This window comes from Euwallacea similis, chromosome 14 (genome assembly GCF_039881205.1).
Source record: "Euwallacea similis isolate ESF13 chromosome 14, ESF131.1, whole genome shotgun sequence".
In the NCBI taxonomy this organism is placed as follows: Eukaryota; Metazoa; Arthropoda; class Insecta; order Coleoptera; family Curculionidae; genus Euwallacea; species Euwallacea similis.
This window is the reverse complement of record NC_089622.1, coordinates 667,939-691,428: the sequence shown is the minus strand read 5'-3', so window position 1 is coordinate 691,428 and position 23,490 is coordinate 667,939. Positions and strand designations below refer to the sequence as shown.

At 35.0% G+C, this 23,490-nt stretch overlaps 3 protein-coding genes across 3 annotated transcripts; all 3 read right to left on the bottom strand.

Moving 5' to 3' along the window:
• Positions 1-112: 112 nt before the first annotated feature.
• On the bottom strand, positions 113-7,353 carry LOC136413360 (lateral signaling target protein 2 homolog). Its single transcript, XM_066396874.1, has 4 exons — positions 6,977-7,353; positions 5,454-5,732; positions 2,859-4,294; positions 113-2,703 (listed from the first exon to the last, which is right to left on the bottom strand). The coding sequence occupies exons 1-4, from the start codon at positions 7,010-7,012 to the stop codon at positions 2,016-2,018; spliced, it is 2,439 nt and encodes an 812-aa protein (XP_066252971.1). The 5' UTR covers positions 7,013-7,353; the 3' UTR covers positions 113-2,015.
• Positions 7,354-13,325: 5,972 nt separating this feature from the next.
• Positions 13,326-19,712, bottom strand: LOC136413632 (putative ankyrin repeat protein RF_0381). The gene is made up of 4 exons (XM_066397310.1): positions 18,949-19,712; positions 18,386-18,882; positions 14,394-15,126; positions 13,326-14,327 (listed from the first exon to the last, which is right to left on the bottom strand). Exons 1-4 carry the CDS (start codon positions 19,658-19,660, stop codon positions 13,915-13,917), a joined length of 2,355 nt encoding a protein of 784 aa, XP_066253407.1. The 5' UTR covers positions 19,661-19,712; the 3' UTR covers positions 13,326-13,914.
• Positions 19,713-21,030: 1,318 nt separating this feature from the next.
• Positions 21,031-22,119, bottom strand: LOC136413631 (ankyrin repeat domain-containing protein 29-like). The gene has a single exon (XM_066397309.1). It carries the CDS (start codon positions 22,117-22,119, stop codon positions 21,031-21,033), a length of 1,089 nt encoding a protein of 362 aa, XP_066253406.1.
• Between the last annotated feature and the right edge of the window lie 1,371 nt (positions 22,120-23,490).

Here is a 23,490-nt window from a genome sequence, read left to right as displayed (position 1 = left end):
ACGTAACGTTGTAATTTTATTCCTTCGGGTCCTTGGTGAAATGTGATAATTGGGAACGCTTAATTTTTAATTCAAAACTAACATTTTCTCGAAATAAATACCAAAAACCACAAGTGTGAAAAATTACATTTATTGGATATGATAATCCCATGAACCATTGAAATAAAATATACAATTATCACAAAATACTTCAGTACACAAAACAAAAAAGAACCGGGCGATAATACGCTTAAAAAAACGCGTGTAAACTCAATATTTATAATATTTTTAAAGAATGTTTTTACATCAAATTTGGTGAAAGTAATACGTAAACTCTAAATATACAGCTTATAGCTTAAAAAAAGCAACGGTCATTTTCTAAATTTAACGTTAATATATCATAAAATTTTAACTGAACATAGATGAGATTTAAAGCCCATTTATATTATACGTGACAAAATAACCAATTTTCATTAGTCAAAAGTAACAAAAACAACCATTTAGTAGATATATTAAAATTGTGTACTTATCTTACTGTCTATGTCGTTACGTTTCAACTTACGTTTACAACTTAAAGTTATACAATGTTAAGGCAAAATTTGAAATGCTATAAGTATATTATTTTCGATATTAAATTTAATAACCGACCTTCGCAAGTTTACAACATTGTTTATATAAAAATAGTTTTATTTGAAATAAATTGTTTCTTTTTATAAAAGAGAAAACGCTTGAGCAACTAATCGACTAAAATGCTTAACAGTTACGTATTTCGGCAGCTATGAGAGAACTAACTTTATTGTTAAATATATTCAGTTATGCCTACGATTCATTACAATATCTACATTATTTTATATAGCTAAATTGAAGATTTGCTAGTGCTCAGATTATTTAATAATATGATGTATGTAGATAATATTGTCTCTATTCCCTTCAAAGTAACTTCAATTCCAACTAACCAAACAAGAGAGTGTATCAGTGAGGTAACAATAAAATAATCTCTTGACAGCTTGGTGCAGGAAATCAACCACATTACATCCTGAGAGTGACCGGTGGTTGTCACAATATGGAATATACATATAAATTAAAGCAATATACAATATGGAATATCTAAATAAAATAGGACGACAAAAGAAATTCTCACAAATATTTCACAACTCTTCGTAAGTACTTACAAGATTCGCAGGTTAATAAATAGATAGATGAGTTATGAGCAATAAAAATTAATTTTCATTTGTAATATAACAAGTGCATTAAAAATTATGGATTCATTTCAAGGCAAGATACAGGAATACAAATTGAGATGAAAAAAGCACGAGTGCGCAGAGTGCACAAGTGCTATTTTATTACCTTTGGATGAATGCATACTGGTCTAAAATTGCATACATTTTTCGATGCACGAACTATATCCCGGAGTACATTTATGAATTTTTTTTTACGAAAAAATAGAAATAACTGAAGAACAAGATTGCTTTACACTTTCCTTTAAATCATGGAAAATTACAGGAGATAGGAATTGATTGAAAAATACTGATTTTACGAAACGTCAATGGCTTACCAATTCGATTTTAATATTAACTCAAAATGTATAGGAATTTTGGAAAGGTTTCGAAGATTCCGATACTTTTTTGATTTTTTTTTCCAAAATTCGAAAATAAAAACTAGAATAAAACGTAGACCGCTGATTAAAAATCTTCATTTTCTATTACCAAGAAAGATTTATATTGAATCAGATCTTTTTCCGAATTTGGGTTCTTAAAGGCAAAATACATAAAAAACTTTTTATGGATTTTGAAAGGCTGCTACGATAAAAGATTTTTTCCAAAATGAAGTACCAGCAATAAAGCCTAAAAATTAATACTGATTAAATTTATAAGACAGTGTTTAAAAAGGTCAATTAGAGTGCTTAAAAATGGTAACTGAGAAAAAGCCAGAACATTTACTCAAGTCTAAACTAAAGACCTAACACAAGCAATTTATTTGATCATGTCGATCTTAACTCATCCGTCTCTAAAACCAACAAAAATAATCTCAAGCGTCTAGTGAATAGTAAACGGCGTCAAATTAAACATAAAACACTTATTGCATACCCTAACCGGTTTAATAATCCCGTACTGGGGCAGCGGAACACTATTGGACGAACACCTTGCGCAGAACACTTTTCCGCAGTTCCTGCAGTGATGTCTGCGTTTTATCACCGTAAAATTCGAGGCGCAACTCATGCATTTCGGAGCCTGAATGTCTGGAATCCAAACCGGAGGCGCTTGAGGGGGTTCTGCATGTTCCGAATCCGGCTCCTCTTGAACCCTGTTTGAATCTAAATTGGCTACGTCCGTTTGCAGGGAGGTGTACCAATTCATGTCCGACCCCATTGACGGCAAGCTTTCTTCCATCCTTGGATGGTTAGTGTAATCAGTCGTTGGACAACCTTCGGTGTCCAGATGGAAGTACACGTTGGTGTCGAATAGAGCCTCTTGAGCTAGAATGTTTGGGTCGACGGAAAATTCGTTGTTTTCGATTACTTCGTCTTCAGTGGGGTGATATTCAATGGACGATTCTAGCGAACGCGTTTCAAGGGATTTGGTGGATGTTTCTGTCGAGTCTGAGGCATTTATAAGGAAAACTGACTTTAAGATGTTGCGCAGATCGCAAGCGAAGTTAGTTTGGAGCTGGTCGGCTACCCCCGCTATGCACACAAATAATCGGTGAATTAAATCTTCACTTGATCTAAAAAGAGAAATAAACATGTAACAGAAACTATTAGCTTGCAAAGCTTTTCGTTAAGAGTCGAGAGAGTGGCACCAAATTTTATAAGTGTGCTGTACACAGAGAAAATAAAACTGAAGATATCAACCACCTTAATACAGAATTTTTTATCTTACCTGTACTTAGAGCGGAGCTCCTTCCTATTGGCAACCTCTGCAGCCTGAAGTGCATAAGCAAGCTCTTCATCATCAGCGCAATTACTATTGAACGACGACGTATCAGAACTACTTGAGCACAAATCTTCGTTAGGTGAACACACTACTGCAGGGCTCCTCTTCCTGGTCACAACTGCTGGCTTTGGAGTACACTCCTCACACCTTCTATGATGATTCCTTCGGGGACTTTTCATTTGGCAGTATGACGGCTTCTTGCATTTGCAACAATCATTTGCAACTGAACTTTTGAGCTTTTGATGATGCGGCGAAGAAATATTTTTGGTTGAGCTTTTGCGGTGTCTTAGGCCGGTTTTGCAAATCGCACATTCATTTATTTCCATGGTGGGAGAGCGGTCAAGACTAGTGGTTTCAGTGCAAATCCCTGAGTCATCAGGAGATTCCAGGTCTTCATTTCCCATTTTGTGATTTTCAGTTATATTGAGTATTGATGACAAAGTGGCAGCTGCCGCTGAAATAATTTCAAGCGAATCTTGTTCTGGAGGAGACTCTGCCGAGACCGAGTTTCTTTGAGGATTTGGGGACGCTGAAGATGCTATTATTGTGTTGCGTACAACATTCTTTGGGATTAAATATCCTGAAGTAGAAGGTAACTCCAAAGCATCACTGTCGATCAGGGCAATATTTCGTTGAGGATCTTCAGGGGGCGTTTCGAAATCATCCCTACTAAGACTCGTTGCACTATTGCTAAAAAGCTGTTCTGAAAACGGAAAGCCACGGTAAAACTCATCAAAAAAATCGTCTTCGTTTACGTCTAAATTCAAATCGCTAACTGACTTGATATCGTCGATTTGCTCGTTGTCACACAGGAGCTTCTCGAGCATGAACAGTTCGCGTTTATTTAAAACCCAAAGCAACTCGCGGATTCTGTGTAACAAAGTCCTAAACGGCCGAAACATTTCGCTCATTCTCTCTACTGGTTTATCGATGCACAGAGGTCCTTTTGGAAACACTAAAAGTCCGCTGACAATAGCCAATCGGGGAATGGTGAACATCAAAGCAGGATCACAGTCATCAACCATTTCTTGGGTAAGTAATTGCATTTTAAGTGCCCTCTGTAACGTTTCGGAAAACAGCACTCCTATCAGCTCTTGCAACTCGTATTCTTGCGTAGACTTTACAGGTACCATTGCGCTTACATAGGCGAGTTCAAACTGGGCGAAGAGTTTATCAAAGATTTTCAGACTCTCAAGTAACATCTCGGAAAAGAGATCGTTGCTGTCCAATTTGATGGGTCCGTTTGGAGTGTTGTTTCTGAGACAAGCGTCGCGAAGCAAATTTCGGACGTTTTCTAGGCTTTTGGTGACGGCTTTGGCCAATGGACGCATGGCGGTACTTTCGGCTTCACGGTTCATTATTGATGATCCTGCAGCAAGGCACTAAAACAACGAAGAAATTAGATAAAAAAAAGGGCGAAACAACATAAATTGATAAAGACAGTTGAATTTTCTTTTGTATTTATTCTATAACCAGAGGAAGATACTTTTTTACACCTACACAAAGGGTATGGAAACACGAACCATTAAATATTTTTATTAAGGCGAAAAAAAACAAATTTTAGGACACAGAAGTCGTTTTTCCGATGACATTAATATTAAAATTGCTATAAAATACGCAAATCTCTCACATTTCCAATCTCCTCTTTCTGGAACGTTGAATTGTTTCCGTCGCTTGAAGGAATTGAAACGTGTAATCAGAAAAGTGATTTCTGTTTTTATTAATAGTATTTAACAGCATTTAAATAAACATATGATTCAAAACGAATAACATGATTAGTAACTATATTTAGCAGTGACTTTTACACATTTTAAAACGACATTTATCAAATTTCCAAGTCAAACAAGATAAATAAACCAAAACGGTTTTAAGGCCAATATGATTTCAGCTTTGTGTAGCGACACCTTCTATTCAAATAGAATATTCCAGGCTTAATTTTTGTTGTTAGGTATAGCAAGTACGAAGGAAATAACCAATCAATTTCGTCACAACTTAATGATCTTGAGTCGGGAACGAAAAGACTTTTTATATCCCCAGTGCTCGATCAACCCGTGTCAACTGAAATTTTCTAATTCACTAGCAAATTATTTCAATTTATATAATAAAACAAGAAGATATGAAGATGAGCCACATTAACGTCAATACAAACAATTATTTGGTTAGTAAACCATCTAGAAATTTCCTTGGAACAAGTGGTCAAATAACTAAATTATCTGGATTTGGAACAATACTTATTAAGTTATGTAATTATGATTAGTACTTCAAACTCGAAAATACAATATAATTCCAATCTATCGAATAACAATTCTCCACCGATAAAAATTACCGAATATTGAGAACGTCAAAAAATCGATCGATTGATTAAAGACGAGTTTGATTGAAAGTAGATTATTTGGATGACATTAAAACACATTGTGCTAATGCACACAAAAACAACATTAAAATATAAAATTAAGCTAATTTTAGGCATTAGAATATTAAAATAAAACAATTAATTGGAAGTAGGTGAAGGTGTCAAGATACATTTAGGCGATTAATTACCTCTGCTCCAAACCATAATTGTCCCGCTAAATTGTCCTGTAAAACGTCCTCAGGGAACTTCACCCGAAAATCTCTATTAGCTCTTTCGTCTCCAACCAGAGAATCCATAATGGCATTTGTTATGGTCAAAACTTTGTCTTGAGCTTGTCGAAGCTGATTCACTAGGGTGGTGCACCTCTCTGGGTCCTTTCTTCCGTCAAAACTGTCCAATTCATTCGCCACTATGTTCAAGTCTTCGTCCGCGTAGAAGAATTGAGCTAAAAGCGACTTGTCATCCCTCTAAAAGAGCTTTTGTTAGTGACTGAAGAAATACACATTATGCAAGATATTTTTAAAAATGTGAGAATTTATACATCTATAAAAGAATATGGAAGGAAAAATGGTTAACAATAATTAAACAGTATCCATGTGCGCTTGATTGCGTCGTCTTTAAGTGCATGTGAAATTCAGATTTAACACGTATTAGAGATAATAACCTAGATAAAGACAGGCTAAAGCAGAAACGTATTGTATTTCAGATAAATAATTAATTATGCGTAACTTTTTTAATGTCTTGGCTTTAACCTTGTAAAAACGGTAGACGAATTTTTAATTTGGAACCTAAAAAGCCTAGTTCTTATACTAGTACGGTATACGCAGGAATTTTGCTTTTAAGTGTCAAGGCTTTGTTCCCTAAAGCATTTCAATAACTCTAAAATTCTTGAATTATGATATTTCATGGATATTAAGAGGTTATTATAGAATACAATGAAAGGACATGTAATCTTTATTTAATTATGACATTATTATTATATGAGTGTTCATTTGATTTGGTACAACTAGAGAGTTTAATCAATAAAAAGATGAGGTCCATAGTTCAAAATTGTCCTTATTCTCATACAATTAGCCAGGTGATTCATTGAACTTTTTTCACATTTGAACAGATTTTGTAACTGTCAATGTTATGGAGATAGCAATAGTGAATATTTAGAATCAATTCAAACCAATTCGAAATGTAGCATTGTGGCATGCCTTGACTCGACACTGCAGTCAAAATAATTTTGAGTGTAACCTGAGGTGCAGATAAACAGAATGAAGAGGAATGACTGACACTCATAAGTATGAATTAAGTAAATTGAAACATATTATGCTTATGTATTCAATAAGGGACCTTATGTGTCACAACACAAACAGAAGAGAAAACATGTTTAAAATCGGCCCTACATGTTGTTCCCTGAATGACTAATGAATTACAAAGAAAGCAAACACTATCAAATGCATCTATTGTAAATACATAAATAAAAATAACGTCATAAAACGTAGAAAGTGAAACTTTTGCTGATCATGATTTTACCTTCTTTGTGTTCCATTTTTGCAATATTCATTGCATTTAAACCATATTTCCTACATTTCAGTAAACACTAAAGGAAAACTAATTAGTGTGAAGGTTATCTAAGTTATTAAAATTGCATGAACTATTAAAAACACCGAGATATGACTAGTATATGTCCTAGAAATTAGTGACAAAAAGAGTATTTACTTACTTTTGGCTTATACAACCACTTTCGAAGAGACTCCATTTGGATGGTGGGGCTGCTATAAGGCTATCAGCTGAACCCCCTTATCATTTTTTTAGTCTAATCTACTCGATTTTTAACTCCAAATGAGAATTTCCTAGTTTGAAAGTGTGATTGTGGAAAACATTATGTTATACCCCTGCTCTTCTTGACCTATAAAAAAGGTGGTTTTGCAACGAACGCGGAGTATGGACGATATGATTTAGCACAAAACTGAAAGCACGTTGTTCACTTTATATAGAATTATCACTCAAATTAGCTTAGAACAACACAAAATAATTAAAAATGATAAATCAGGATAAATTCAAGACACGCAAGATGCGGAGACATCAATTTTGACAGCTGCATTTATTTATTTTATTTTTTGCTTGCTGTCCTTGTTTCTCAATTTTTTTAATGACACGACTTCTGTAGCAACAGAGGTCTGTAGAATATAGAGGTTTAAATCGCAGTTAGTTGTATTGTTACTAGATGGCGCATGATCACTTTTTCATAGCAATGCTGCTGCTTACCTTAGAAGGCGCTGCGAACCACCGAAAGTGGACAATTACAAAACTTCTATACCGGATTTAGAACGATTTCATGTCAATTTTTGAATTGAAAATTTTAGTAAAGATGAGCACTGAATCTGGTTAGTTTCCAAGAATAATTTGCCTCTTTTAGGTTTGTGTCGCTTCAAAATGAATCCCATTTTAAGGTTTCAGGAAAATGGAAGTTACAAATCGATTTGAAGACTCCATGTAAACGAAGTAAGTATCTACGGAGAGTCCAGGGAAAATAACCATTCTGCCATTCCCGCTCGTCACTCCCAAAGTAAAAGTAAAACGTTTCCATCGAGCGAGTATTGACACTCATCAATTGTTCCTGTTAATGCATTGTTTTCCATTAATGCACGATTTTGAGCGCGTTTTTTGGGTTTTTAATACTTCGTAAATTGAGTTGCTGCTGGTTAAATGTTAAACTTTCGAAATTTCTGCCTTCTGCTGCTTCTGTCGTTGTCTTTCTTTCTGGGAACCCAATGGGAGAGTTCCGTAAATATTACAGTACTTACCAGCAACTTAAGTAAGAAATGTGGGCCTTTTACGTCAAAACCCTTTAATGAGTATTCTCTTAATTAGAGTTATTGGATCAACACAAAAACGAAACGTACAATTATCATGTAAGAAATTGAATTGTGGCAGGGGGCTAAAATTATTAGTTAAAGGTACACGTAATAGGACCATAAGATATATTTTTGATAAAAACAATTATATTTAGCTTCTTAAGACCCGCAGCTGTCAGGTTAAAACGCCCTAAAGACACACCCGTACCCCTTAAGGTATACCAATTAATACCGACCAGCATGGGCTATCATAAGACGTGGTGTCTCTCTTAAAACTGTGGCATTTCGAAGTTATTTCAGAAGTAAGCCACTTACTTTAAGTTATCTACTGATTGTTGTGGACCTTATTTATGTTGGTTAACTGCAGTAGGTACTAAAAGGGGTTATAATTTGTCTTTTTTTATTTGTTTTGTCTGGCGACATAAGGCAGTTGTCACGCGATAAAGGCCAGACAATAAAATTACTCACGGTAGCTGTTTCCACCTGAAAGAGAAACCAATCTTTGTGGTATTTGGATTTATTACACACTAAAAAAATATTCCTATTAGCAAGAATTATTGCGTGATCGTTGTCCCTGTTAGGGCAGAGCAACTGCAGGTATTAGCTCGATTAATTGATTAGGCAGGTAAGCGTCCAGGGCTAATCGAAAATCCAAATTATAGAAACCTCAAAAGGGGCAGGGTTAGAACCTCGTGCATAAATGATTTTTGTCGCATCGATCAACCCGACACTCAAGAGAGGCTTTGTAACTAAATACTCGTGGGTGAATACGTGAATAGGGCGACGTTTCGCACTGGCCCTGCTCATCAGGGATCAATTAACCGCTTTATGTCTCGGCGGAAACCATGTGAATTGTATGATTGATTTAAGAGGGGGAGAAGGGAGTGATTCGGATTTATATGCCTAATTGTTTAATTGTTTGAAGTTGTTTTGTTGCTTTTGATCTGTACAAAGTCTCATCAGGACATTTAGGACAGGCACAATTACAGATTCGGTTGAGTTCCGGCTACATTGGTCATAGTTTTCGAATGGTCTGCGAGCAAAACCTCCCTACTTTTGCCAAAATTCATTTTTCCTACGAGCCACTTTATCACACGCATTTGAGAGCCGAAAGTAACACTACCGCACGCGTCCTGTAAAAAAGTTTCATCTCACGCAAATCGCGGTGAAATGTGCGGGTGGAATTGCGCACTATTCTCAGTTAAAGCTAACTGAGAATAACTTTCAGCTTTTCCTGAGGGCTCGGAGGAGAAAGCGTTGTTAACGACGCCTCAGAACCCAGGAAAGATCAGTTGATGAAAGAAGATTAACTGTTCACTTAAATGTATGGAAAGCGAATATCTAAAACACTCTAAGACTCCTCTTCTCAATCTCTTAATAATCACAATTTTTCACTTACGGTACTTTTTTTACTCATTGATCGTTGTCCCCAATTCACCGTGTGTTAAACCGCAACTACTCGTGCGAGTACCGTTCATAAAAAGATTTTAATGTTCGGAATTAATCCAATTTATATCTAATTTTCGAGGAATCGATAATAATAAAATTATTTGCCATGTAATAGAAAATTGCCTCTCTTTAACATCCCTCATCGTTTATTGCCCCCTGCATCTGTTCAGAGTTAAGAGCTTCACTATTGTTTGTGTTGAGTTTGTCTCCCCTCATCTGCACGATAATAGGGCTCTCGGACGTTTGGTTTCATTGAGCTTTCCCCTTGACTCTTTTCCAACAACAATAAGAAGAGTTTTAAGGGGTGTGATTGTGTACCTATTTCAGGTAATTGCCTAATTCACCAAACATTTGATTGCGTCAAAGACTTCTCGAAATCTCTGGGACAGACACCATAAATTCGCTTTTTTCCCAGACGAAAGATCTACTTCTAATGATGTTTTTTCTGCGTCCGTTCAGCGTAATCTGCGGCAAACCTTTTACCAAGTCTGTTTTCTTGATGTGACAATAAACACGGGCAATTTCTACTAGAGAAAAACAAACCCGTAATTTCGGGGGTTTTAGGGTAAGATAAATAACGTTCTGTTTTATGGTCAAGATTTTTGCGACAGCATGAATGGAACCGGCAGGTAGATTAGAAGGAATTAAATAGACCTCCGGTGGCTTCCGGTGATGAGGAAGAACTAACAATTTGTCTTTGGGTGGATTTATGGTTTTGGATTTTCGATAACGGAGGACGGGCAAAGGAAGTTGACGTGACCAGTGTGAGGTATTAAGGAGATGTTTTGTCCACAAAGGGCGAAATTGAATCCTATTTCAGGCTTTTAGGACAGCTACGCGAAAGCTTAGATTGCTAATTTATATCGGCATATTTGTCTTGTAGAATCCATAAAAAACATCACAAAACGGACGCAAGTTTAGTTTATGATTCCAATACTCAAGCTGTAAGCAAAACCGTTTATTACAAGAACATACCCAAGCATCGGAAGTGAACTGAGCTTGATAGCAATGCTCTTCTTATGAGGTGACCCTTCGGCCCCAGCCCAGCCCAAGTGCCAATTCGGCCCCAGCCCAACCCACTTTTATGCAACTGGGTCTAAAATAATTAAAAAATCAACAGCTATTTTGATAACCATCTCATGTTGGAAGTATTTTATTAATACTTATTTATCTACCACCGTGCTATGGGAAGTGTAGCACTTATCGGGCTGGGCACCGGATCGGCGCACCCGAACAGCGGCTGCACGGCGCATGGTCATCTCTAGTTAGACTTACATGCGGTAATCACATTCTCATTAGACTTATCATGTAATATGCTATTTGGTGTAAAGGGAGAAGTTTCGTCTTTTGTTTGACTTTGTTCGAAATTCTGAAAATGTTCAGATCGGTTTAAGCTTCAGAGAAATTTTGGAGGAAAAGCAGGTGAATGAAGAGGTCCACAAAAAAAAAGATTTTACAATTAAACGTCGAAAAATTATCTATTCTTATAGTCCTGCAGTGCTCAATTTAGTATAAGAAAAAATCGATGCAAATCGCGGACAAGAATTGAAATATGTCGATATCAGTTAAAGCATTTGAAGAATTCTTCACCTGTAGGTCTGCCATATGCATCTTCACGTATGTACCTTGTAGGCCATTTCAAGCCTTTTAACATTCCACTAGATAATGCAGATTAATATAAGTGAATCTGTGTGGTATCGTTGTAACTTAATAGCAGTAAACAAGAGAATAAAAGCTGCAGTCGCGACTACTTAGTCGTTTAAATAACCATTTGCTCATCGAAGAACTATTTTATTGTCTGATACTTGTGTGGGTAAGATTTTTTTTTTTTTACAAGTGAGAAAAAGGACACTTTTATTAACTACCCACCACAATGTGGCAATTTCTTTCCAGTTAGCGTCATTTTGTTTCATCCACCTAAAGATGTAAAAACACCAATAAAATCCAGAGACAAAGGGAATCCACTTAAACCTCGAAAAGGAGGCGATCTAATCCGATGTGAAAAGTGCTGAACGTCACTGTAATCGCTTGTCCACCACCATTTAGTATCTAATAAGTCAGTGAAGTTGTGCTTTCTGCGATCTGGCCGTCTCTTTTAGTTATTTTCTTAATTCCTTTTTGGAGAACTTTTAAAAGCACCAACAATTCAGCGTTAGGTTTTATGAACTTCTTTACTGACTCATCCCGAAGAAACAGAGGCGCACCATCACGAGTTTGAATTATTATACTTATGACTAATTTTGACAAAATGCATTGTTAAAAATGTTATGCTCTAATTACCATAATGTAGACGATCAAAACATAGCAAAGAAAGTTAGGTCTTCTTACCTAAACCGTGTGCAGACAAATTTTCCTTCTTAAAAACGTCCTCCAAAGCCTTCTTAAAGACGATCCTTTAATTTACAAGAATTATATTAAGGAACTATAAAACTAAGTAAGCTTTAAAGATTATAAAAAACCGCAATAAGGCTACGTTGCTTAGTAGCGCCTATTTCGAAGATTGTAATAAAACTCCTACAAACTCGAATAGTTCTTAAGTTTATGCCAGGTACGCTCAAAAGTTGTGACCTTGACGCATGCACCTTCGATTTGTTGTGCGATAAACCTTTTACAGCACACTTGCGATGCAGCGTTAGTTTCAGCTCGGAAGTGCGTGAGGTAAAGTCGCTTTACCACCCACTCGTGGAGAATGTCAACGTTGTTAAAAAGAAAGTACAATAAGTATATTTTGAGAATTTTTTTAATTTTTAAAATGTAATTTAATGAACTTCCTTTTACAGATATTGAAAAGTCATAAAAATAGGTATTTGAAGTACCCAAAGAGGTACCTTGCAGATTGAACGCTACATTAGAAACGCGTTAATGTAGGCTTATTATACCTATAGTGTAGCTCATCGGAGGGATCTGCTTGATGCGTGATCTCTTAGATAAATGGTCCAGAAAATTTTTGAGGTACCGACGATCAAAGTTAAAAACATGACAAAAAGTAAGCGAAAAGGCGGTATATTGTGCCATTCGCGAATATTTCACGCTTCACTCTAGCTAATTACTAATTGAATAAAGCCGGAGAGTAAAAGCAAATTAAAAAAGGTAATTTAGAGCAACACATCGTATTCTAAGCAGCGAGAAAACTCGATGGAAATTTAATTGCTACTAACGAACTGAACCAGATGAGATTTTAATCCGGCAGCACAAATAAAACGATAGAATCGAAATAACAAAGCCGAAATATTCAGTTTGCGTTCGGTATATTTTCCGGAAGCTATATTAGATTACATTTTAATCAGCAGCAACTGTACTGGGGGTGCCGGGTTACCGGCCATTACTCAAACTTGACGTTAAATGGCTAATCCAATTGTTACCCCAACGATATGTGGTTATCGCTCGATCTAGTTGGCTTTGTGCGCTGCGCGTCGCTACGGCGTCGCCCTTCACCCCGAACAAACGCGCCGTCGACGTCGGCGTCGTCTCTTCAAATCATTGGGTTTTGATGTTTTAATTCACTTTGAACGCCCTCCTCTTTGGCTCTGCCAGTTTAACTTAATAAATTCATTTCATGATCGTTTCGAAACGTCAAAAAACAATTGTAAGTATTTTTCCTAAGGCTCCCTGCGAAAGCAGGCATAACACACGGAGTTAGTAGACGCGAAAACAAATGCCAACGTACGTGTGCGTTAGCGTGTATAACAAACATATAAAAATAATAATATACATGATGTTCCATTTATGTTGCAACATTTATTTATTCTTTACCTACTGCTTTACTTACTACTCTTTATTATTTTACTTAAGTACTTGAATATTTTTTACAGAAATTTTTAATTTTATATCTATATGTATATTTTATAATACACAGCATGTATTAAATAAACATAAGGTAAATGAAAAGAAAACGTGCTTAATCCTATTTGGAACACTCTGCTCACAACATTAAGGATGGTACCAATATGTACCTACCATGCCTATAACACTAACTGAATAATTAGAAAGTATTTTCCTTGGGCCCAAATATGGAAATGGAAATATGAGCTTATTATATCAAATAGCATATGTAATCGTTTAATCAACAAGTGTGTTAATCAGTTGTCTATTAATAAACGAGTTAGTTATATTTTTCCGTAGACTGCATGGCCTCAAACTCAAAACACAAATAATGCACTTATCGACACCTTGATAACTGATTGAAAATCGTATTAGTAATCTGTCGATGGAAAACCATACTGTTAAAATGTGCAAGAACAGATGTATATTTTTTGCTAAAAATTATCTTGCTTAACATAAAAGGGAAGGTTGGTAATCATTTTATGCGAGCTGCTATATATTTAATTTATGATAAATAAATTTAATATCTGTATTATTGAGTACTTTTTTCCGTTTCTTTTTTTTGAAGCTTTTCGTCGTTGAGATAATCTGCAATATGATTAAATCCTTTGGCTAGTGCTACTTGCGCCACAGTTTGCTTCTGTTTATTTAAAAGTTTGGGATTTGCTCCGTTTTCAATTAGAATTTTGACGGCCTCTAGTGAATCTGTAAGGGCAGCTACATGTAGAGATGTCTCCTTTCTAGAATTAAGACCATCAACTTCTGCGCCATATTGCAATAAAGTTTCTACAACATTTCTATGCAAATTGATAGAGGCATAGGTGAGGGAAGTGTACCCATCAGAATCCTCTTGTTCTAATTTAGCCCCATATTCAATTAAGATAGGTACAATGTCGTTATGGCCATTACGACAAGCAAAATGCAGCGGATTCTTCTTTGAACCATCTAAAATGAAAATTTTACATTAGCATTGTGTAGTCGTTAAATGCAACGGTTTTTGATTATCCTTACTAATTAATTGGTTGGCTCCATTATCGAGCAAAAATAATACTATTTCCTTGTGCCCTTTCTCAGCAGCTTTATGCAATGCAGTATCATAATTTTGGTTTTTCATATTAATGTCAGCATTGTGGTCAATGAAGCGCATAACTTGATAATAATTTCCCAAAGATGCAGCTTCAAGCAGCGAATTCGCATTTTGTACTTCATCTCTGTCTTTTAAAACTATTTTTTTCTCAGAGTATTCTAGTTTAACGTAGGTCCCACCCAGGGAAGATTCAAAGTTATTTTTTAAGTCATTGGTCTCAGCTGATAGAACCACTATAATTTTGATGGTCGTCTTTGAAAGAACGGAGTCGTGGTTCAACAGGGTTTTCAATAGTTTTAAATCATCAGAATCAAAGTCTAACTTATTAAAATCCAAGATTAGTAACTTCGGTAATGTAAGTATCATTTTTGATGTTTTCACTACTTTCCTACACTGTTCCCACGTCAGACACATGGGATCACCGTACTCGGATTTGACTTTAGTGCCTAAGTTCGGAAAATTTTTTAAAATATCCTTTACCGTTTGGTATGAAATAACGCTTTGCACCACCATCAATTGCTTTCTACTGTCGACAAGAAAATTCCTCACGTCCATTTGCAGTGTTTCATCTTGCTGCTTCAGACTGTCTAGATATAAGCGTGATTCCTTTTTTAGTTTATCAGAGAATGTAGCCATAATTATCTGAGGATTTTGCAGCTATAAAAGGGTTCACACAAAGTATAAACTAATCTAGTTCACTTCACTTCATTATAAGTATAAGCACAAATTTTTATTGTTGTTAAGTAAAATTGAATGTCTACTATATTTCAATAAAATGCGAGTACAGTGAGATACTTTTAGTAATGCGCTCTTATCTTATGAGCAATGGTAATCTTATCTTTAAGATAAAATTCAAGTATACATGGTCACATTGATTACGTTTATCTCGGAAACAATGTATATGAAACATATTTAGTTATCATTATCATACGAAGGTAAAACGTTTTGATTATTAAAAATAAAATGAATATGGTCATAGAGGTACAAATATGTTAAAATATAAATAAAATATAAACATAGATCTAGTAAAATATGGTCAGAAATGTTGATGTGACGTCATTTAGCTAAAACTCGATAATTTCAATAAGATGTAAACATGATCACTGGAAAAATTTTAAACCGACAGGGTTGCCGTCAATCGCAAACTCATGTTTGTTTATGTGTTGATCATTAGATAGATGGAGTTTTATTTACTTACACAATAATAAAATTCTTTAATTAAAAAGATTTTTTTATTAAATCTTACGACTGACTGTCCTGAAACAAATTATATGTATATCGTTTCAAAAATTTGTTTGGAAGTCTGGCAACAGTGTAGGGCAGCGCGACATAGAACTTCCATGACGTGCGAGACTTTTTGTTTGGCGTTTACTATAGGTTATGTAGAAGTTACTAAAAAGGTACCCATGAGAGGTTTCTTGCAGTAAACTAAGGCAAAGTTTATGTAAATAAAATAAAACCGCAACAGCTTCATTTTCGAAATACTGGACGATAAATCTGCTGTAGTATAAACTACAATAATTAAAAAAATGATTCAATTCCAATTAATTTAATCAACATTCGGACACAGTTCCTATTCCAACTCAATTGATTCATAATTCAGGGTCTCCATAGACTTGTTTATGATCTGAGCATGGGAACAATATAACGCAGGGGTAGAACGAATTTTACGGTCCCGAATCCCTTGGGGTACTTTGTACACTACAAGTTCATTAAATGTGAGTCAAATAACTGGGAGATAAACTCCATGTGGATGGAATCCACTTGCCCCCATTCATTTTCCCACTGTATGATGCCACTAGTTACACCCCTCTTTAATTTCTTTCTATTTAATGTATTAATCTCATCTCGAAAGTGACGTTTTATTTGGGGGTGAGTGATAATTTCTGATGCTTGTAGGAACATACACTGGGTGTCCAGGCGAACTTTGGATATAGGACATTATCATGGGAAATTGGTTTTTATTTTTTTGCACCTGTACGGATTATCCAATTGAAGAATTTTTATATGGAGATCATAGTTTTCGCTTAAAACGCCTCCAAAGTTCAAAAATTTGAATGACCCGCGTAACCGTTCGGGGCCATGATTGGTTAGAGTCAATATCAAAACACAGTGTCGCCAACAACGTAAACGTAAATACCTTATTTCAAATTAATTTTCCCTTTTTGCTGATTTCTAAGCAATTTCTAACTTATTTAAGGATTAATTCAGGGAAAAATCAATGGAAAACCTGAGGATAATTATTATGTAGTCTGCTTTGATGTTCCTACGGTAAATACCCAAGTTTCTTGTTACTCCATAATGATAACACAAAGACAATCTATATCTTTTATCTCACTTACTAGACAGAATCTTTGCGAGAAATTTTAAATTCAGGTTTTCCATTGATTTTTCCCTGAATTAATTCTTAAATAAGTTAGAAATTGTTTAGAAATCAGCAAAAAGGAAAAATTAATTTGAAATGGGGTGTTTACGATTACGTTGTTGGCGACATTGTATTTTGACATTGACTCTAACCAATCATGGCCCTGAACGGTTACGCGGGACATTCAAATTTTTGAATTTTGTAGACGTTTTGAGCCAAAACGGCTTTAACTAGAACATTGCAAAAATACTAAAAGATAGCTGGTTTTGCGTACTGTGATTTCCATATAAAAATTCTTCAATTGGATAATCCGTACAGGCGCAAAAAAAAAAATTCCCATGTTAATCTCCTATATCCAAAGTTCGCCTGGACACCCGGTATATACATAATGTACTGTAGCAATAAGAACGGACAAATTTAAATACAAACTGCTAAATGCAGAATTTACTTGAACAACTCTCTTGTTATCTGATAATAACGTACTTTCTGGGCCCTCAAAGGAATGTACGCGTGTACGAGATCACGTTTCTCGTACGTACACGCAATGCGAAATAACTCTATAAATTAAATAAAAGTACGAAAGATGAACAAAAGCTTTCAAAATAATTACCGAAAAAAAAGAAACAACTTTATAAATAATTAATAACTGAGTTGTTAGTCACTTGGCGACGAGAAAATGAGGGGGCATGAGCATAAACTGGGGTTTATGTGGAGGGTTATCAAGAGAAGCAGATGAACCTTTATTGAGTTAATTTTGAAGAAGTTTTCTTTACTACGTTTTGTAGCATAGTAACGTGGATGCAGCAGTTAACAAATTTTCATAAATTTGTCTGCTGTGACGATCTAACTACAAGGGTCACCACTTTAGAGTAATTTCTTCATAGTGCACTTCTTAACAGGAATTTGACGAAATCGTACGAGCAAAATTTAGTGAGGATAAAGGCTAATGAATGTTCACATACTACACTCAAACAAAACTGAATTAATTTAATATATTCGTTAATAATGTAACATATTTAAAAGCGGTGTTATACAGGGTGTTCTATGAGGAGAGAAAGATATTTGAAGGGATGATTATAGAGCCAATTTACAATCAAAAAAGTCATATAAACAAAGGTCTGATTTTCAACTGTTTTATAGATATTTGGTTTTTACTGTTTTTTTAAATTTTTTTACGACTTCACTTCATATTTATTAAAATTGTGACTATACCTTTCAACATAACAAGAAATCAAATAGATTGTCTAAAAGAGCATAAAATTTGCTATCAATTTCTTGTTATGTTGAATGAGATGGTCACAATTTTAATAAATATGAAGTGATATCGTTAAAAATCAAGATAACAGTAAAAACTAAATATTTTTAAAACAGTTGAAAATTGGACCCTTATTTATATGACGTTTTTTATTGGAAATGAACTCTATAATCACCTCTTCAAATATCGTCTTCTCGTCATAGGACACTCTGTATATTTGAAGATAGTGCTGACACTATAGTGGGCGCCGTGATCATATGCATTCAAACATCTAGAGAATCTTTCTATGTATTCGTGTTAGTATTCTGTATCATATTAAAACTGAGAGAACTTGAATACATATTCGTATGCATATATGTTTTTTGCCAAAGATTATTTCGCTTAAAATTATTGAATATTTTAAATTGTTTTTTTTTAAGTTTCTCGTCGAGATAATCTGCAATATGCTTAAATCCTTCGGCCAGTGCTACTTGCGCCGCAGTTTGATTCTGATTATTTAAAAGTTTGGGATTTGCTCCGTTTTCAATTAGAATTTTGACGGCTTCTAGTGAATTTCTACGGACAGCTACATGAAGAGACGTCTCCCTGCTAGAATTAAGACCATCAACTTCTGCGCCATACTGCAATAAAGTTTCTACTATATTTGCATGATTATAATTTGAGGCATAGTGAAGAGGTCTCAGTTCCACATAACTCTCCCTTTCCAAATAGGCTCCATATTCAATTAAGATAGGTACAATGTCGTTATGGCCATAACGACAAGCAATATGCAGCGGATAACACCCAGCGTTATCTAAAATGAAAATTTTATATTAACTATTTGTAGCCGCTAAATGCAACAGTTTTTGATTCTCCTTACTAGGTAACTGGGCGGCTCCTTGCTGGAGCAAGAATAATACAATTTCCTTGTACCCTTTCTCAGCAGCTTTATGCAATGCAGTATTGCAATTTTGGTTTTTCATATTAATGTCAGCATTGTCGTCAATGAAGCGCATAACTTGATAATAATTTCCCAAAGATGCAGCTTCAAGCAGCGAATTCGCTTTTTGTACTTCATCTCTTTGTTTTAAATCTATGTTTTTCATAGAGTATTCTAATTTAAAGTAAGTCCCACCCAGAAAAGATTCAAAGTTATGCTTTAAGTCCTTGGTCTCAGTTGGTAGAACGATTACAATTTTGATGATCGCGCTTAAGTGACAGGAGTAACTGCCCAACAGGGTCTTCAACAGTTTTGAATCATCATAATCAAAATCAGACTTATTATAATCCAAAATCAGTAACTTCGGTAATGTAACTACCATTTTTGATGTTTTCACTGCTTCCCTATACTGTTCCCATGTCAGACACGTGGGATCACCGTACTCGGATTTGACTTTAGTGCTTAAATTCGGAAAATTTCTTAAAATATCCTTTACCGTTTGGTATGAAATAATGCTTTGCACCACCATCAATTGCTTTCTACTGTCGACAAGGAAATTCCTCAAGTCCATTTGCAGTGTTTCATCTTGCTGCTTCAGACTGTCTAGATATAAGCGTGATTCCTTTTTTAGTTTATCGACGAATGTGGCCATAATGATTTGAAGATTGCACAGGTATAGGAAAATTGATTCAAAAAACAGACGAATTTAATTAACTGCAATTAAAATTGAATATGTACTGCTTTAGTGATATTTGAATTCAGTGAGATATTATTTATCCAAAGCACTCTTATCTTACATGCATTGTTTATGTATCAATCAAATGATAAGCAGTGCTTATAAAAAGTATTGCAACACGTTTTCAATTTCGATAACTCTGAACACATGTAATTTGATTTTAAAAAAGGTATTTAATGCATTTTTTGCGATGTTCAAATTTTTCACCCCTATCCAGCTACTCTTGTATCTAATAATTTTATTTTTTAAGGAAACTGTACATTCAATTTTAGCTCCGAGTATACCGTTGTATCCCTTATCGAATTACCTTTCATTTGATATACTGAAATGAATACCTTTCCATTCGAAAATAAAAAGTTAGTAGGAGTAGCTGGGTAGGGGTGAAGAATTTGAACATTGAAAATAATACATTAAATGCCATTTTTTAAATAAAATTATACGTGTTTAAGTATATTTTTTAAATATCGGGTTTATGAAAGTTATTAAAGTGTTGCAATACTTTTTATAAGCGCTATATAACAATTTTAAGCTAACCTCTTTCATTATCGGTCTTTTTCGAGCTGCTTGAAAAACGGCCCAATCTGCGAAATTTCCATTTTCAACCGAATTTGAAAGTAAAAGAAAACTAAATAATTCAGAGTGCTCTGTAATTTATCAGTAAATTGGCAATTACGATTTTTTTCAAGTTAAATTTAAAAAAATGTACATTTTTAGTTTCTATAAAAACATTTTATAAAACAAACAAAACGAAATCATGTATTTTTTAATTTGACGTTGATGTAACCATTTAAATGTCACCTTACTGGATTGCATTTTATTGATAATTTGATGCTATTCTATGTGTATTTTATATGTATTTTTTGAATTAAATATTGAAGAAAGGCATAAAAAAGAAACATTAATGTATTCACAAAAATATAAGAAATTATAAAAATTATATAACAAATCATATTTGTCATGAAAAAACAAAGTACATTTATTTTTGAACGGGAAATTGGTGAAAAATATCGTTTACCGTCGACTTACAGGGCAATTTGGTTCTCAACCTTTTCTTTAATTTCTATATTGTTTTTTTTATTTTATTGATTTTTCATGCAGCTACTTGTATGTATGCACCGTCCGGTGCTATCCAGCAATTATTGCTTGTAGACAAATAGATAAACCTATTAATGCATTAAAATTAAGATCTTCAATTATTAACAAACTAACGTTCGTATATAAAAATACGATTTTTGACAAATATTTCTTTGTTTCACTTAAAAAGTCAAGTCTATGTGCATGTTACATTAATGAGATGTTAAATTGTTCAGATAATTTGCAATTTCATTAAATTCTTTCTCCAGTGCCAGTTGCGCCGCGGTTTTTCCGTTAGAGAGTAAAAGTTTGTGGTTTGCTCCATAGCCAATTAGTACTTTGACGACATCCAGTGCACCTCGATCTGCAGCTATATGTAGAGCCGTCCAGTCCCCACTTGTTATAGCGTTCATTTTTGCACCGTGTACAACTAACGTATCTGCAACTTCTGCATGACCATTGCTAGAAGCAAACATGAGAGGAGACCACCCAGTAGAATCTACTGCTTCCAAATTGGCCCCGTATTCAATTAAGAGGATCACAACGTCATTGAAGCCACTATCAGATGCATGATGCATGGGGGTCATATTCCGATCATCTGAAACCTCGATATTAGCATTGTGTAGCAGCAAAGTCTCCACAACTTTTTTGTGTCCATTTTTAGCAGCTTTATGCAATGCAGCGTGGCCATTTTCGTCTTTCATTTCCATGTCAACACCGCTTTCAATGAAATTCACAACTTCGCTGTAACTTCCCCAAGATGCGGCCTCAATCAACGAACTTGCTTTTTTTTCCTTGTCCATTTTGCTCTCCGCGAACTCCAACTTCGTGCAGATATCAGCTAAGAATGCTCCAAGGACATCATTTAAGTCCTCGGTCTCGGGGGGCACAACCACTATGACTTTGTGACTTGTGCTTGAATATGCCGACTCTAGGTCAAGTAGGATCTGCAATAGTGTTAAATCATCACTGCTAAATTGTGGCTTATCATATTCCAAGATCATTAATTTCGGCAATTTAGGTATTACATTTGATGTCCCCACTACTTCCCTGCACTGTGTCCATGTTAGACATGCTATATCTTGTTCATAATCCAGTTTCAGTTTCCTACTCAACATCTTAGCACACGTTCTAATGTTTCCTACCACTTGGTAGGGGATGGCACTTTTCAGCACCATGAGTTGGGTCTTGCCATTTAAAAGTAAATTTGCTACATCCATTTCTATTTTTTCCTCGAGTTCTAGCAAACCGTCCATGTATACATCGGATCTTACTCTTAATTTCTCATAGAATGTGGCCATAATGGTCAGAGATTTTTGGTGGTTGGGGAGTTCACTCCAAAGAAATTTTCACTATAATAGTCACTAGAGGCACCGACCTTGAACGGTCCTGTAAAGTGTGCGATGTGTTCGTGTAAAATGAATATTCACTGAGGATCTCGCATTCGCACCACTAGTTAGTGCCAAAAACTCTCTGCCGGTGCTAAGCGGACGATTTTATCAGCGGCATAAATCGATGATAAAAAATACATATGTACAGGGTGATTCCGTGTATGAGTATTGACCCTTGGGCTACTGGATTTATTTAATAGATTTTACCTTTTTGCTGCTTTTTTTAAAAAAATCTATAGATTTAAGAAAGGTAATGTTTTAACTGACTCTTCAGATCATCAAAATTCTTAACATTTCCAGAATTTTGGATTTTCGTCAACGATTATCTAACAATGAAATTTTCGGTTCTTCATCAAGTTGCTCTTTAGCTGGTTGGCATGTAAAATTATTAGATTTTGCCAAATTTTAGATATGTCTTATGATATGTTTTTTATATTGTTGTCAAATTGATTTCAATTTCTGAAACATAAAGAAAAATTGAAAATTGCTGACAAACTTTAACAACTTAAATCATGCATTGGTCAAGGTGAGCAGCTATTAAACCCTTTATAGATTGGAAGAATTGCTCAGTGAACACCCACTAAGACAGGCTGTTTTCGAACGTAACCACAAATTGCTTTTTACGCCTTTAATCGGGAAGAAAATCGATGGAGCAGGTACAAACCTATAGTGAAATAGATGGTCATTAAACCTCTTTGGCACTAAAGTGATGTGTCAACGGAAGAAGCAATTCACGTAAAATTACAGGTAGCAACGGAAATAAATATTGAATTGTCTAGACAAAAACTCGACCACCAGAGCGAAAGAATCATCACTATTTTTAAATCGCTTATAAAAGCCATAAAAGATAAGATTGGCGAGATTGACAGGAAAGACCCATTTACGACTCCCTATAATGGGAGCCTGCACTACTTTTTTGGTTCATGGGTTTGTCTTTGGAGCTAGGATGCTTCCATTAAACTGATATTAAGGTATAGTAAAAAGAAAATGAGAAGTATAAACCAGCTGTGATAATGCTGCTGGGAAACTATATTGTCTGGTTTAGTGACAAAAATTTAAAATAAATAAAGAAAATAATGAAAAAATGGATTCAATACTTTTTTGGTAGTTATTGATGAGACGATTCAAAACATCTAATTATATATAGGGCGTTCCCTTATAGGGTGTTTGCTCATGGTTAATAACAGATTTGCTGTGCAAAATTTCATGGCTTTTAGCTTTGTGCGGGTCTGGACGAATTCTAGTAAAAAGCGTTGAATTTCTAAAGCTTTTTTATTTGAA

Excerpts from the sequence above, each read along its gene's own strand:
- LOC136413360 (XM_066396874.1), bottom strand. The coding sequence starts at position 7,012 with ATGGAGTCTCTTCGAAAGTGGTTGTATAAGCCAAAA. Across the intron at positions 5,733-6,976 it reads AGTGGTTGTATAAGCCAAAA|AGGGATGACAAGTCGCTTTT; the intron begins GTAAGTAAATAC and ends AAGCTCTTTTAG. Across the intron at positions 2,704-2,858 it reads GAGCTCCGCTCTAAGTACAG|ATCAAGTGAAGATTTAATTC; the intron begins GTAAGATAAAAA and ends TTCTCTTTTTAG.
- LOC136413632 (XM_066397310.1), bottom strand. The coding sequence starts at position 19,660 with ATGGCCACATTCGTCGATAAACTAAAAAAGGAATCACGCTTATATCTA. Across the intron at positions 18,883-18,948 it reads AGGAGCCGCCCAGTTACCTA|ATAACGCTGGGTGTTATCCG; the intron begins GTAAGGAGAATC and ends TTTTCATTTTAG. Across the intron at positions 15,127-18,385 it reads ATATGATACAGAATACTAAC|CTGCAAAATCCTCAGATAAT; the intron begins ACGAATACATAG and ends ACCCTTTTATAG.
- LOC136413631 (XM_066397309.1), bottom strand. The coding sequence starts at position 22,119 with ATGGCCACATTCTATGAGAAATTAAGAGTAAGATCCGATGTATACATG.